The 16,754-nt window shown below is 47.5% G+C and overlaps 1 protein-coding gene across 4 annotated transcripts in view; it reads left to right on the top strand.

The window, feature by feature from the left end:
• The window catches only part of IFT43 (intraflagellar transport 43), a 94,854-nt gene extending 80,731 nt beyond the window's left edge, over nucleotides 1-14,123 (top strand). For 2 of the 4 annotated variants that reach the window (XM_055288712.2, XM_063644341.1), the window contains exons 6-9: nucleotides 12,343-12,415; nucleotides 12,665-12,740; nucleotides 13,275-13,337; nucleotides 13,506-13,795. In XM_055288712.2, coding sequence (XP_055144687.1) covers nucleotides 12,343-12,415; nucleotides 12,665-12,740; nucleotides 13,275-13,337; nucleotides 13,506-13,625 — 332 coding nt within the window. In that variant the 3' untranslated portion in view covers nucleotides 13,626-13,795. The other 2 variants (XR_008659399.2, XM_055288711.2) reach the window with 2 other exon arrangements.
• Nucleotides 14,124-16,754: the final 2,631 nt, after the last annotated feature.

Here is a 16,754-nt window from a genome sequence, read left to right as displayed (position 1 = left end):
TTAATTCCTAAAGGACAAGCTGGGTTGAGCCACTTCTAGCCAGGGGCGATTGAAGACTTAATTCTGCAAGTGTAGCAATCTGGATGATCTGAAAGTGCTAAGTTTAAGGGTAATTGCTCAATTTTCTATCCATGTCAACAGGGAAAACAGGTAAAAGTGACTGAACACAGCCAGGCAATGAGGCTGGAAGAGATGTGAGATGCTAGGCTGTCAATGGAATTAGAAAAATGTTACCTGTAGAGGACTGTCATCCCGCTGTCTCTCCCTCTTCCCATTCATCTGTCTCCAGGCTTTCTAACTCTCTTTTGGACTCTCTCTCGTTTTTTTGCTTAATTCTTTCACCATATCCTTCATCCCTTCTTCTTCAAACAGCAGAGTCACTCTGAGCCAAAACAGCTTTGTCATAGAGAGAAAGTAGAAAGAACTCTTTAAAAACTAATCAACGGAAACCCTGATGACTCAACTCCACTCTCACTTAGTAAGAACATTTCATTATGTTGGCATTGCTTCCTTAGGCTTAATATAGCATATGAGACTTCCTAGGTGGTTCCTAAACCTGGTTCCTTGGCCTCCCTAATTTTTAAAAAATGATTGTAACTACTTGATATCGTTTAGATATGTGTCCCCGCCCAAGTCTCAAGTTGAATTGTAATCCCCAGTATTGGAGGTGGGGCCTAGTGGGAGGTGACTGGATTATGGGGCTGGCTTTCTCATGAATGGTTTGGCACCATCCCCTTGGCGCTGTCCTCATGCTAGTGAGTGAGTTTGGGTTGTTTTAAGTGTGTGGTGCCTCCCCACCCCTCCCTCTTGCTCCTGCTTTCTCCATGTGATGTGCCTGCTCCCCCTTCACTTTCCGCCGTGATTGGAAGCTTCCTGAGGCCTCCCCAGAAGCAGAGGCTGCTGTGTTTCCTACACAGCCTGTAGAACCATGAGCCAATTAAACCTCTTTTCTTTACAAATTACACAGTTTCAAGTATTTTTTCATAGCAATGCAAGAATGGCCTAACACACTACTTCTGATGTTTTATCAAATAACACTCCTTAAAGTCAATTTGTTTTCCGAAGTTCAGAGTTACTAGGACTAGACATTAAGGTCTTTCTCAGTCTCCCTAACCTTTCCTAACACATGCGCATGTAGGAACGCCACATCCATAGTGGGAATGGGGGCTGGGTGAGGTGGATTTGTGCTTACTGGTCCAAGGACTAAGCTGCCCTGTCTTTTGTCTCAGTGCTTTGTTAAACGTTGGTCTGTTTACAGGATATTGGGTAAGAAATTTGAAAAATCATTCTTGTAGGAAATAATATTGGTAATTAATGTTTGTGTTTACCGTGAGCCAGGCGTTATGCCGACTGCTCTACCTGCCGTACTTCAGTTAATCCTCACAATTCTAAGGAGACACAGTGATTCTCACCATCTTACAGAGGAGGAAACCAAAACTTTATGAAGTTAAATAACTCATCGAGGTCACATGGCTAATAAGCAGTGATGTGCTCTCCAGGTGCGGGGGAAAGGTCCTGACTGGTAGTGTTTGCCAAGTCTGTGGTGTAAATACTCCCACCATGATTGATTTCAAACTCCTAACATGACATCACTGATTTCAGAGGTGGGAAGAGATGGGCAGCAGCACCATCACACGGTCTTTACTTCCTCCATACAGGTACACGATAGGCACACATAGCCTCAAGATCACAGATAATAGGAAAATAGTTAAATTCAGGAAATGGTGAGTTTTGAGTGTTTATTATCTTTCTTTTTAATATAATTTACTTAATTATAAGAATGTATAATTTCATCTTTAATGATGTTTCTGTTTGACAACCTGCAGGCAAAATTCCTAAGAATTTAGCAAGTGGCTCTTTGGGGCCGGTGCGAGCTGCACCAGCACACCACAGCTGGGAAATGGTGGTGCTGGGACTCAGACGTGGTCTTTGTGTCTCCTACCTCCCCACCCCCCGCCGTTCACAGCCCTACTTATGGAGGAGGCCCATCTCCACCTATTTTCCAGCCACCGGTTGCATATCAGCTCCCCCATCACGATTCTCAGCTTTACTTCTTGGCCATGTCCTCAGTTCTGTTGCTCCTCTCATTGTCAAGTCGTGTCTACAGCAGGGCCTGGGCTGGCTAGAGACAAACACAAGAGACCAGGTCTTTAAAGCTCTCGTGACCTGAAGCAGAATCTTCAGGTTTGACCATTCCTCTCTTTTTTCCATCAAATCCATGGAGATTACTTTTACATGATGAGTTCAAGAGTGTCTGTGCTAAATCCTCCAGAGGCGAGAACCTATTTTAGGGCTGGAAGAGTTTCACTGGGCTTGTACAGATTGCAGTGTGAATATTGGAGAGTTTGGGAGGTTTGGTGAGAACTGAAATTCCACAGAGCACCACTGGGCCATGAGACTTGACCAGACCTCCTCTTGCATTGGCAGGGCTAGGCCACAGTCCCTAACTATGCCCTGAAATGTCTGGGTCACACCAGACTTTCTGAACATACCATCACGAACATCCCTGCTCAAAACAAGGTTGATAGTAGTAACGTCTCTGGGATTCCATTTTCCTTGTTATGTGAGCAGCTTGCTTGCGTGCATCTGAAGAGGTAGAATGTGAAGAATGAAAATGGAAGTCTTGTGCACAAATGCATGTTTTAAACAAAGCAGGTTGTATTAACCTTCCTCCAGGAACACAGAGAGAAAGCTCTGTCAGCATTCTGTCATGCTGTAGTCTTTAGGAGGATTGTGATTAATAGCAAATGATCCAGCATTGAGCACTGACAAAAGTAAAAGAGTTAAATCTCCCCAAAATCATTATAGAGATCAGGGTTTGTATGCTGTAACTTCTTGGATTCTGTCCCCATTTAATACAGAAGACAGGATCAGGATAAGACAAAGCCAATCCTATTTAGTTTTGTGAGACTGTCCCAGATGTGACTGTACGTGGTGTTTCAGCTTTCAGGAAGAGGCACGAGCACTTCTTCACCTCCACACAGTTGTGACAGGAGCGGGTGAATGAGGATGCGAGCAGGAGAGCGGCCTTAGATGGATGAGGACCACTGCCCAGGGAGATCTTAGACTGCTTTGATTTTTATTTGACCAGAAAGAAAGAGAGGCTCAGTATTCTAGGGTGTCTGTTTCCAGTGACAGGGACTATATAAAGAAAAGGCAGCATGTTCTCTGCAATGGAAAAAGATAAGTGGAGTTGTAGAGTTGCTCCAAATAGTCTTTGTAACCCAGAACACAGCAGGTTGTGGCCTGGGATGACTGGTGACTGTCTGTGCTCTCCTAAATAGAAGGCTATGGTTCATTTCTCCGTTTGAAGGCTGGCAGCTAGCTGTTGCCTAGGTGAGATGGGAAGGGACAGGCATGTTTGTGCATCTGAGGTTGGACTTAGGACATCACTTGGCCCTCAGTTGGAGAAGTCTTTTCCTTCTGACACATCACGCATGGAGATAAGTTTCTAAAGGAGGACTTGAGGCAGCAAAACCTACATAGGGCAGAAATCTGGGGAAGAGGTAATAGGGAATCCTCTGACCCTCGCAAGAGGCAAACTTCATGGCCAAGTGACACATCTTCCTTTCGTGCTTTAGGCTCTACCAGCTTTCTGAACATTCAGAGATGTCCAGTGTGTGCGCATGTGCACACATCTCTGTGTGTGTGTGTACTTGTCTATATACACACGCAGGAGGACACAGTGTGATTCCTGAGTCCATAAGTGTGGTTGACAGACTAGGTTTACCTAAAAGACCCTTTAAGAGAAAGCTCTTGAAAGATGATTACAGAATTGAGACACCATCATTTAAAAGTGCCCGAGGCGAACTCCTTTGAAAATTGCAGCAGCGGAGGGACAGAGAAAGAGCCCCGCCGCCCTTGATTGTTGCGCTGCTCCCTCAGGACCCGTTCTCCCCCTCCCCCCCTTTCTCATCTGATAAGAGAGCGAGCAGCAGTAAGACTCCTCATCTGTCTTATGAAAATTCGATTCCAAGTGGCTGTGATCAAAACCAGCTGGCTGTCACCAGCAGTGGCCTTGCACAGAGGGAGCCGCTCAGAAGCATTCCGTATGTGGGGGTGTCACGGGTGGCACTGATCAAAGGAGCATTTTTTTAATAAATATATATAAGGAAAAATACAAAACCTAAGGATTTAGAATAAAAGCAGTGTAGTTTGTCTTGTTTTTCTCAGTGTAACATGAAGAGGATGAAATAGAATCAGATATGCCTGGTTTCTAATGTTCTTCCACTGGCGGCTCTGAGAAGGTGCACTCTGTCACATTAATACCAGATCACTCATCTTGGGCCTTATTGAAGAGAGTGGAGAGTTCCTCGGCTTCCGTTCCTTCTAGCCACTTTATTTCTTCATCACGTTTAAAGTCCTTTACCCCTCCTTGTCCTTAACACATTTCCACAGATGAAAGCTGGGGCCTCCACGAGGCTCTGAGAGAGCTACTGCAGGACTCCGTTCTTCGTTTCCTTCAATTGACAGTAACCAGCGGGCCATACTCCCTAAAGGTCACCTGGGCAGATGACGCCGGGCTCCTCTTCAGAATGGGGTCATTTGAGACTGCTAGGCTGTTCCCTATGGAGAGTCCTCTCAGGGCGCTGCCTGACTCTCAGGCCTGCAAGGCTGAGTCCTGGCTGCTGCCACCTTGCATTGCCAATACTGATACTTGCATAACCTTCAGTGGACCTGGGTGGGATGACGGGAACATTGCTGTCTAGAGGATGACATTCATGGCTCCTTCAGAAACATGCTAACATCCCTCTGTGGGTAACATAATGAGGTCCAGCATTCATACACCATAGTGTCTCCGGAGCCAAGTCGACGTGCTTATAAACCCCCTTCTTTGCTGAAGATCCAGCCAGATCCCAACTGTGCTGAGGCCTGACTGACCTCAGAAATGAAACTCAGTCCAAACCTCCCTCCCCAACCCATTGTCAGCCAAGAGAGCTATCACAGCTTGGGGGGCTGTGAGGAGCAATCAGCTATTTTGATCTTCCTCCTCTTAAGGTCTGTGATCTTTTTTCCCCAGCAGTATCAGGAGAGATTCAGTTTGGAGGAGCATGGAGGCATTTCACCGTATGGGCACCCCAAACTGGCACTGCAGAACAGGGCCTCCTCACCCTGTTTCCCCATCGCATGCCTCCTCAGGGACCTGCTCCTGCGTGGCTCCTGACCATATGCCCCGCTATGTCTGCAGGGCCACACGCATGCTGCGTGTGGTCAGTCCTGTTCCACACCTTTTGCAGCATGGCTCCGTAGCCACTGTCACAGTTTTCAGACTCTCTTTCTCCTACCTGCCAGTAACGAGCACAGCCCTGGACCCAGCTCTAATCAGGTGAAATCACAAGGGACACATCTTCATAAAGCACACCTGCCAGAGACCTGAGACGTGTTTGTGCCCCTTGTCCCCTGATTCGAGGAGTGCAGGGGACCGCTCAGGAGCTCCTCTGAGACTGCCTCTTTCCCTTGTTCCTTTGGGTGTTTGAAGCCTGTTGCCTCCTGCTTTCCCTTTTCTTTTCCCTTTTAAAAAATTCTCCATTTTTTGACTTAGAAAAAAAATTATTTATACGATTGAGATCCACTAATTAAAGCCATTTTCTGGTATTTGGTTACTGGAGCGTTTGATGTCTCTCTGACAAGACCATGAAATGCATGGAGTGTCCACAGGGACAGAATTTGCTGAACACGGCTCTTTGTAAATGAGGGGACATAGTGTCACAGCAGCTCATGAATATGAAACGCCCATGATGCCACCTCAGTGGACTTGGGAACACAGATGAATCCTGTCATGTGCTAAATGAGACCAATTTCTTTCACTTAACTTCATCTTCAATCAGACCTTCTTCCATTTGCCTGTTTAAAATTCCCCATACGTGATGCAGAAGGTAACAGCATTCAGTAAAACAAAGTTTTGTAGCTGCAGAGAAAAATTATAATGATCTCTGGTTTTAAGTTGTCATCTCCTAAAAACATGGGCATTGTTTTCTTCCACTTGAGAGCTCTGAACGTCTGTTGACTTTGGGCACAGAATCAGGGGTTTGTCTGGACTGCTCTTATTGGGGGTGTCCTTAAGCTGCATGTCCAGATCGCTTTCATGTGGATTGGTTGTTGAGCTTGGCTGTGTATGGTAGATATGAGCCTTGAACAGCCTGTGAGTGCTCTGCAGTGGCCAGGGCACTGAGTGGGAAAGAAGTTTGGGAAGAGATTGTGTGTAACCAAACGGCATTTGCCTTTGGAAGCTCATTGAGTAAATGAAGTGAGTGGGGTGGTGTCATCATTAAGCACCCTGAGGAAGCTGGAAAGCTAAGCCAACCATTTGTATCATTTGCTCAGATGTCAAGGTGAGAAAGTGCTGGAGTACAGAAGAGACTTGATGTAGTTCTCTAGAAGCCCTTCCGAACACGACCAGGGAATCCTATTCAGAAATCCCCAACCAAGAAAATTAGCAAAGAGTTAAGGGTTACAGAGAGGAAGAAGCTCCCTGCCTGAGGCATCTCTGCCTGGGTGGGACCCAGGGGCCAGATTGGGGTGTCTCCTTTGTTCTCTCCCTGCTGGAGTTAGATTTATACCCCAGGTGAAGAGCTGGGTAGTGCTTGGGGTGTACTCATTGCAAGCTGAGTCCAATCTAAGAAGTCACTTTCTGTTCTAGCGGTACCCAAACAGGCAAACGACAGCTGGATCTGAACGCATGCTATCACAAAACGCATCACAGAGATTTGGGGCTGGCTTCATTGGAAGAGGCAGGTAGGCTTTTGACAGGCTACGGGAACTGAAAAGGATCCTTCTGGGACTTTGCTAGGTAATTAGCATTTTAGCGTGCGCATGTGATGATATTATCCATAATGAATATATTTCAGGCCAAATGGCAGTTGCCCTCACATCCAACAGCTCACATCTTTGAAACCAGTTGTAATTGATCTATTGGTATTCCATAAGTTTCTATTTATTTAGGCAGCACCCATTTATTTCTGTGGTATCATCTGCTGAATGATTTTTTGGGTGGATGTGTTGGGTGTCGGCAGAGTAGTGTTCTAGTATCAAAATGAGTTTCCCATTTGGCGATCTCTTTTTTTGAAATAGATTTGTACTGCTGTTGCTGTGCGTTAATAAGCCTCTGTTGAGTGGTTCCAGAATGTGGAGATTGGTGAAGAGCAGTGTGACCCAGCCTCAGGATGGAAGCCAGATGGGCCATATTGGACCAAGTTTGAATGACTCTTCCTCTGAGACTGTCTCCACGCATCCATTGTTTCTTGGATATGCACAAGCCTTTCCCAGGGGACCTTGCAGCTCTGAAGGAAGCCAAAGCTTTTGCTATGATGTTATCAAATCCAAGAAGTAGCCAAGGATTACTCTTATTTGTTCTTGTGAAATGAATCCTACTCAGGCAGCTTTAGGACTCAGTAGCAATTCTAATTGGAACAATATAGAGAAGTAGAGAAGGTTGACATGGCTCTTCTGTGTGTGTCACTTCCTGACCTGAGGAGCATCTGTTGAATGCAGTTCTATTCAGTTGTTCCTAATTTTTCCAGTCCTTGGAATGCACAGATGCCTGGGATGTGGCATTGCTCTCAGCTCGTTCACCATCCAGGGGGCAGACTGGGGGAAAACTTCATGGATTCTACCTCCTGCAAGGTAGTGAGGGTTACCCTGTGGCCACGAATAAAGTATTATGGAAGGATAAAGTAGGAAGCTCTTATTTCTGCTTGTGAGATTCAGAAGTGACCCACTAAGGAAGGGACATGCATTTTCTGTGCTGCTTAGTCCCTCTGGATTTCCCCGCATCATGCCTTGGAAGGCGTCTGGCGTAGCCCAACCACAACGTCCCACCTTCAGTTTCTCCAGTGTTTCCAGTTACTTCTCACCGCTGAGCACCTTTGCACATGTTGTTTCCCGCCTGGCTGAATCCTGCTTCTCCTTCAGCTTCAGCTGCCCTGTCCTCAATGCAGAAATATGTATTCTTCCTTCTTTAACTCCTCAACCCTAACCCTACTAACCCTAATCCCACACCCCCAAATTAAATCCTCTCTGGACTGGATTAAATGCATTGTGGAGCAGTGTTCAATAGAATATTAGAAGGTCACTTAAAAGAAGTAAAATACATCTATATATTGATAAGGAAAGATACAAGCAAGGTGCAGAACAGTGTCTGTGTAGTGTGATCCCATTTGTGAGCATTTTTAAAAGGACATACGTGCTGTGTTATTCACGGATTGTTTTCAGCAAATAAATATGAAAAGATCGTTAACAGTGATTACTTCTAGGGAGATGACTGGGTCTCACGGAAGGGACATTTTTCATTTTAAACCTTTCTATAGCATTTTAATTTATTACTACCTATAATGTTACTTTTGTTTTAGAAAAATAATCAGATTTCCCTGTTGCTTTCCATCATGAAATCCAGTTGGTTTCCTTCTTTGTGTGTATTTTAATCTGTAAGCAGTACCTTTCTTTGTGTTTATTAGCCTCCACCAGACCGGTGCCCCATGAAAACAGGGACCATGTCTGTTTTATTTGCTGTTGTTACTGGCATGGTACCTTTCACATAGTAGGTGTTCCATCAGTATCCTTGAACGAATGAATGAAAGAATGAATGAACAAGCAGACAAATGGAGTTTCCTCACAGCGTGGCTGACTAGGCCCCACGTGGGACAGAGAAGCAGGTTGAACAGCTGTGAGATAGCCAACGTCGAGGCAGGGAGCAGTGCACAAGGCAAGGAAGGAGTCTTCCATTTAAGCATCAGAGCTGGGGCAGAGAGCAGCGCGGCCGTGTGACAGTGGCACTGCCTGCCGGGGAAGCTGGGGATACCGGCTCCCATGGTGCCAGGGATGTCAACAGCCCTATTGCCTCACCTTCCCCTCCTCGGGCTGTTCAAAGTGTCTGGCCACCTCCTCCTCCTTGGGGCTAGTTTAATAAGATAGGGTTGGTGGAGATGGAGTCTCTGGGACTCTGATGTGGTGCCTTTTTTCCACTCTGCCCCATTTAGCCTTGTAGAGAAGTAGCGAGTCAGGGTGTATGGTAAGGGAGAGGACTTAGCATATCTCTAGTTATTGGAATCGAGAGAAAGACCCCAGAAGAGAGGACATTAAGTTTCACAGGACGTTAAGGGAAAGCTGTCTCGACCATGGGCAGCTGTCTCACCCCTTCACTATAGGAGGAGGTGTCTTTGAAGGCATTTCACTTTTGAGAAGAAAGCCCGTGTGGGGCGTGGCAGGGCTCAGGCATCGCAGCCACATTGAAGTCTGTTACTCATAGTTTCACTCCATGCAAGCTGCTTCATCTTGCTTAGCCTCAGTGTTCTCTTCTGAAAAATGGCCATCACTGGGCAGGAGAAAATGAAGGTGGAGCCATATAGTTTCTCTACATATGTAATATTATAATGTCAGTGAAGTCCATAAAAATAGTTATTGAATATTACATACTGATCACAGTGCTAGTATTTTATAAAGATCATTGCATTTAATACTTACAGCAACTGACTGGGTGGGCGTGAGTCTGATCTTCATTGTATTGATGAAGAAACTGAGGCATAGAGAGAAAAAGTCACACAACTAGTAGGTGGTGGAGCCAGGGTTTGGAGCGGACCCTCCTTCCTCCAGAGCCTGCTTCTTAACCATGGAGCAAGGAGTTCTACACAGCACGCCCTGACCTCATTGCAGCTGTTCATGTTCTTCTCAGTATTAGCAACATTGAAGAAAAGGAAAATAAAGTAAACATAATTTTTGGATTTTTTAAAATGGTGGTTGCTTTTCAATAGTACTGGAACTGACTCCTGTCTTCCTTGTATTGTCTCTGTTAAAATCGTGTGCTTTGCATGTCAAACTTTACAACCTGAATCAGGCTGCATCACCAGTCCACCTTTGCAGGTCATCACTGTCTCTTACTGGAGGCAGGCCGGATCACTGCTCAGAGGTAATTTTGTGAAGAAGCTAGTTTCCTAAGTCTATTTTCTTTTTTCTGTGTTCGTTCATGGTATACGTGAGAGTGGGGGAGCGGGGAGCGGGGAAGGAGATAAAGAGAAAAAAAAAATTCCCCAGAACATATTATGTGCTCATGAGCACTTGCCTGTGATTGTAAACCAGAAACTGTAAAATTGTGAAGTTCTTTGAAGTTTGCCCAAAAACGGCTCCGCAGACACCTGTTCTACTGGGGGCCGGAGTTGGATGGCCTGCCTCTGCTGCGATGGCTCAAGCTGTCACTGCACAAGAATGTTCCAGCTTGCCTTGGCCTGGCTGTCATCGCTGGCTCTGTCCCACTCAGGCGGTTCACCGGGTTCTGCTGGGCACCAGGCTTCCAATTAGAGAGAAATCCCACTGTGTGGCCAGCCCCACCAGCGCCACTCTGAGCGGCCCCTTTGCCAAGGCCTGAGCTGACCTCTGATCTGTCACAGATGGGCCAACCCCACACTCTTTGTGCACATTTGGAGGAGGGGGTTGGGGATGAAGAGGGAAGCCCATGGGGAGTGAGAGTGGACATTGGGCAGAAGTGCAATTCCTCAGAGCCCCAAGACGCTGGGCAGAGTTGACAGGACCCAAATGCTAAAGTTGTGGAGGGAAAGGGGAGTTTGGGAAGACCCTGTCCTGAGCCCTAAACTCAGCACGGGGCATTTTCTTACCAACTTCTGAATATTCATCTCAGGCTGGACTCTGCACCCGAGGAGAGCCAGGCGCACTCCAAAACTGTCATACTGCTGATGGTGCGTGCCACAGCCAGCTTCCTCCCTGTCCCTCCACAGGGCCTGTGCGGTCTTACCAGCCTGGGGAACGGCATTCTCAGCAGCCTGCACAATGGACTGCATTAATCACGGAGAACGGGAGGGAAAAAGAAAGCTAAATTTCTATTAGCATAAGAAATAGAATCTTAGAGCATTCCATCTCCAGTTCTCTAGCAGGATAGAGAGATATAATCTAAGCTCTGAACAGCGTCTTTCTAGCTATAAGACTTGGTAAATGTGGTTCATTATTTGGGGGGTGGTGGATGTGTCTCTTCTTTATTTTCCCTGTCAGCAATTTCTATTTTTATCCCTTTTCACTCTTTTTATCCCGTGTTTTCTCCCTGTCTCTTTCTGTTGAATTTCCTCTGTGTCTGTCTTTCCCTTGCATGCTCTCTTTTTCCAGGTACAACATCTGTGCCTCCACAGTCGGAAGTCATAATAAAGACACCGGGCTCGGAACTGACATTTCCATCCTCTGGCGTCACTTGACTAGAGTGATCGAAAAGTCTAAATCATGAATTGCCTGAAAGTGGCAAGGGTCTTCTCAGCTGTTCTTGAAATGATTTTCCACCTCTTTTAAAACTAAGATTGAATTCAATCCATGAAAGCAGAAATGAAAGACGTCTTCACCAGTCTCTTTTTGGGATTTTTCCTTCTTCCCGTGTTTACAGTTGCTTTGGGAATTCCAGGACTGTCTCACCCCATCAGGCCTTTTTTCTTGCACCATCTCTCCCTTCTCCCCCACCCCTGACTGTTTAAAACAAAATCTCTCAACCAGTCAGTGATACTTACTTGGAGAAGGAAATGTTTCTTAAGGATGTTAGGTTGACCCATGAGAACATGGACAATTTTTGGCCACTTAAGCAAGTTGCCACAATTAAGGGATGGACTGGTTTCCCAGTTCTCTGTTTGCATGATTTTGTTGGATTGCTGAAAGAAATGGCCTCATGTCTCCTCATATGTTGTCTGGAGAGTTCAGAGATGGGAAATCTTGAGACAGCAAGAAAAGCATGATCGTAGAATCAGCATACTGATTACATTAGACCTGGCAAATGGAGGCCTGGATCCCAGGGAGTCAGGCTATGTCACTAGGTAGAAGATGCCCTTGAGATGCAGGCTGAGGGCCCTGATGATTGCACTGCGGAGCTAATGCACGTAGAGATCTGGGTCATGAGGAGTGGCACTCACTGCAACATCTGCTTTGTGACACTACATGTTCTCAGTTCCTCTGTCCCTGACCATGCCAGGCTCACTTGTCAGTTCCTCTTCTTTTCTTTCCTCTCCTCTAGTAAGCCCTTCATTACATTTATTTCTTTACATTTCTCCTTGGAGATCCACTGCAGTGGCTCCTAACCTGTTGCACACATCAGAATCACCAAGGAACACCTGGGAAAAAAATCCGGATGCTTGAGCCCAGCCCAGGAGGTTCTATCTCAGCAGGTTCTAGAGTGAGGCCTGGGATTCAGACATCGTTGAAACTCCACCTTCGATCCTACCCCTAGTTTGTATCTGAGTGTCCTTCCTGCCCCAGCCCACAGCCCCATGGCTGGTGTGTTGAAGGGGAATGAGTAAGAAGTGGAGAAGCAGGCACAATCCCTATGAGTTCTGCAGACAGTGTTGCCTCTGCCTCTCCTTGCAGATATTCCTATCATTCCGGATCTGGAGGAAGTACAGGAAGAAGACTTTGTTTTGCAGGTGGCAGCCCCTCCCAGGTAGGTTAAATCGGATGTGATTGGGGAGGCAAAGAACATGTGAATTAATACACTCCAGATATCATCTACAGTGGACCTTGATGTCAATCTGGATCTTTCTGGTGTTGGGCTCCATCCAGGGTTCCCATTTTGTTATTCCCATTCTGGTCATCCCCAGCTGTGTACAAGGCTCTGGGGACGGTGGCCTGGCAGCACTCCTGGAACGGGTCCTGCCTGGGGTTCCCTCCTCTCGCTCTCTCTTTCTTTCAGCATCCAGATAAAGCGGGTGATGACCTACCGTGACCTGGACAATGACCTCATGAAGTACTCAGCCATTCAGACACTGGTGAGTGGAACAGCTTCTGCATAGAGAGGCAGGCTCCAAGCAACGGGCTTCAATCCATAGAGATTTCTCAGTTCCTCCCAAGCTATACAGCACCGCCACCAGTCCCCCGAGGCTGGCTGCCTGGCCCCCATACCTCTGCTGCAGGTTTTATCCTCGTTCATCTCACAGCAACCCTGGACCCAACATAGTCCAGTGTTTCTCAGTGCCAGGCTCCCACCTGCCTCCGTGGCTGCCCACGTGGCACCTGATGGCACCCTACTCCCCTCTGTCCCTGTGGATATACTGCTATGACGCTCGGCCCTCCTGGTGCAGTGCTTTGCCCCAAAGCATGCCCAGCATGTAGGAAGCATAGCCTTCCCTCATTTCTCAGTGGGCATGTGGTTCATTCATGATTTTACTCTCTTGTGAAGGCATTCCTGCAGGTCTCAGTTTGGGAAGTTCTGACACACAAAAACTGATCCTGGTTTTGCGAGAAAGAGTTGCCTGAAAGCCCTCAAGGTGCTCAGCCTGACCTTTTTTTGTTTGCATTCACAGGATGGGGAGATCGACCTGAAACTCCTCACCAAAGTGCTCGCGCCAGAGCACGAAGTCCGGGAGGTATGGTGGTGGCAGCAATTCCCCGGTCTCTCAGCTCTGGCATTCCCATAACCAGCCGACTCCCCGGCTGGCCTGTGCCTCCCTGAGGCCTGGATGGGAGGGAGAAGTCAGCTACAGTTGAGGGAAAAGGCCTTTCTTTGTCTTACCCAGCGAAACCCTTCTTGGCAGGATGATGTCGGCTGGGACTGGGACCATCTGTTCACTGAGGTGTCCTCAGAGGTCCTCACTGAGTGGGACCCACTGCAGACGGAGAAGGAGGACCCTGCGGGGCAGGCCAGGCACACCTGAGCCCGTCGCCCATGCTCTAGACATGAAGAAATGCAATGAGCTTAAAGCTAAAGAAGCTTGCAAGCAGCTCCGAATTTTTACCTGGAATATTTTGTAATAAAAATATTTATATTCAGTCAACCACATTGGATAATTCAATTGCAATAAATTGCTTTATTCTGTGCCATCTCCTCCATTTCTTTCCAGTCTCTTCTTGGAAAAATGTATCACAAGTGAAGGAGAACAGCTTTTAAACCAGCTGATAGGAGCTCAGAACTCGCGGCCTTGTTGCGGAGCATGTGGGAGAGTTCGATTCAGGCGGCCAAGGAGTGGGCACTCCTACTGAAAGTTGTTCACTTCTCGGGAGGTTTCAAACAGTTGCCCGCTGGGGTTCTGGGGCGGGGCCTCCCTTCCCGGGGGTGCTCTGGGCCCTTTGTAACCTTAGTGACGCAGCACTGCCACCTGCATCATAGGCTTCCAGGCCGCTGCAGCAGAGGGAGGAGGTGGCGGGAGGGATAAGGAGACCCATTCTTCACTCACATCAGGGTTTGGTGGCTGTTGTGACAACATTCTCCTTTCTCCCCTCTTCCTGCAACCCATGCCTTGAGCTCCAAAAGTCTACAGGTTCCCAGAGCCTCATTTCTGATTCTCATGGAAAGGGGCCAGCCAGCAGCCCTGAGAATTCCATGGAAGCCGTCTCATGGAGCCTGGGCCTCCCTTCTTCTCCTTTTAGATATGTCGCAGCCATCTCCACCGCTGCAAGTATTATAACCGCCTGGTTCCAAGATGTGCTGAGATCAGGAGCAGAGTCCCACCCTTCTCCTAAACAGAGATGTCTTTTGTTTTTGTTTTTTTCTTTTCCTCCCTGAGACTTCTTATCTGAGGACAGAGCCCCTTCGCTGCCTGCTTCTCTTGGATGCGGCTTTGGGTTAGGCTGGCAGCAGCTAACTAAGGCCCACTCCTCGGCCATAGGGAGTGCTGAGTGCTTCTCTTATCCTGCCTGGAAAGCCCTTCATTAAAATTCAGAAAAACAAAGAGGCTCAACACATCAAAAACCCACTGGGGGGTTATTTTTGTGTGACTACAGTGCCCTTCCCCGGCGAGCCACATGGCTGCGGAACAGGCAGAGCGAATGCTTGTCTGTTAATTATAAACTCGGGGATTTAGTGGCTTTAGGGTTCCATTTCCTCCTTTTCCAGAGTCACACTTTTAGCCCAGGCAGCCCCTCTTTGGAATAATTCCCATGGCCACTGAAAAGTTTCCATCCAGGCTAGTTTTGCTTGAGTCTACATCATTCTGAAACCCAAAGGAGAAAGGCTGTATTTCTACTCCCTTAATTACTGGAAATCCAACTGCCTCAGGACTCTGATAACCTTGGAGGTCTCCAGCCAGCCTGAGCAAGTGGCTAGGGGCTGACTTCCTTTCCCCCTTTATTTTAGAACAACAGCAGCAACCAGATCTAACGTGGAGCTCTCACTGCATGCCAGGTGCTGGGCTCAGCACATAGGAATGATCAGATTTCATCCTCACAGCCTCCCAGTAAAGCAGATGCTGTGGTTATCCCATTTTACAGAGGAGGAAACTGAGACTCAGAGAGGTTAAGAGATTGCCCAAGATGATCCAGCTGAGTGGCAGAGCTGGAATTCCAAGTTCTGATGCCACAGCTCTTTAACACCTGTGTTTCTGTTACCCCCTGCTGCCTTCATCTTGGGAAAGTAATCTAGTTTATAGCAGACAGAATTACTGTCTTTCACTGGGAGAAAGAAGTCCACTGCCACCACCCCTCCCAGCCTCCACTCTTGTCTGTGGAGTGACCACAGAGCAGAGGGCTTCTGTCAGTCCTCTGGTGTGAAGCCTGGCAACATGGGTGAGCTCAAGAGCCCTGGCCCCAGGACAGTAGGACCTGGGTGGGAGCAGCTCTACGTTGAGCAAACTGAGCTCAGCCAAATCAGGTCCAGGCCACATGTGACTGAGTCTCCTTTCACTTGTCCTGTGCCCTGGCCACGTCCTATCTGGGCTCTTTCCTTTACCCAGCATTTGTACCTCATGTCTTCAGGGTGCCAGAGGAATGGGATGTTCCAGAATCTACGACCACCCAGTTCTCATCTGAATGGAAAATACCTTCCTTAGGTTACATCCAATGGTGTAATATACTTGACTTCAGAGAGCCTTTCAGGAAGATGGCCCAAGACAGCAATGACAGAATCAACAAGCATCCACAGGTAGCAGCAATATGGTTTTTTGCAGGCATGGGGAAGCATGAAGTGAGGAATCTTGGTGCTGCCATTTCTAGTAATACATGGCTTGTTAACCAGTTCCTTACCAGTTTCTCTTAGACTGGCTCAAGTCACCTTTGAGCGGGCTTGGGTAGCCCAGCTGGTCTCTGACAAATCTCCCCCAGTGTCTTTGGCATTGGGTGGTCACTGCAGAGATGCCGTTCATAGGCTGGGCTGTGATGGGGAAGTTCATTACTTTGTGGAATAATTGATTGCCACTTCCCTCAGGCCAGGCTCGGGTCTAGGCACTCCAGATACAGAACTAGCCAGGCAAAACTCCCTTCCCTTATAGAACTTACATTCTGGAAGGGGAGATGGACAAATAAAGTAAAATAGATAGTGTCTGAGGTGGTAAGAGATACTATAGAGAAAAATGAGGCCGGCACAGAGAAGGGAGTGCTGGGGAGGGGGGTTGTGATTTTTTAATAGGGCAATCAGGGGAGGCCTCCCTGAGAAGGGAGCATTTGGGCACACAACTGACAAGGTGAAGGAAGGAGTGAGACTGGTGCCCAGGGAACAGTGCTCTCAGTAGCAGGAACAGTATTTGCAAAAACCGGGAGGAAGGCATGTGCCTGACCTGTTGGAGGAGTGGCAGGAAGTCAAGGTGCCTGGGGTGGGGGTGACAACAAAAGAGAAGATTCTCTGGCTCACTGTGCCCAAGGCCCGGCTTGTCACAGAAAAGGCCTCTGGATGTCTGGGGTCCTCTCCCTCCTGTGATGACAGCATTCTCAGGCTTCCTTGGGCTTGACAGGCAGACTATGGAAAACTTTCCTCAAACTACTGCGTGGCCTCTTCATGCCTTGGCCTGGAAGAGGCAGAACTATTGATGCTACATTGCAGGAGAGAACAATGAGCTCTGTCTGTCAGAGACCAG

Source organism: Symphalangus syndactylus, chromosome 8 (genome assembly GCF_028878055.3).
Source record: "Symphalangus syndactylus isolate Jambi chromosome 8, NHGRI_mSymSyn1-v2.1_pri, whole genome shotgun sequence".
Classification (NCBI taxonomy): Eukaryota; Metazoa; Chordata; class Mammalia; order Primates; family Hylobatidae; genus Symphalangus; species Symphalangus syndactylus.
This window is presented reverse-complemented; position numbering and strand designations above follow the sequence as displayed.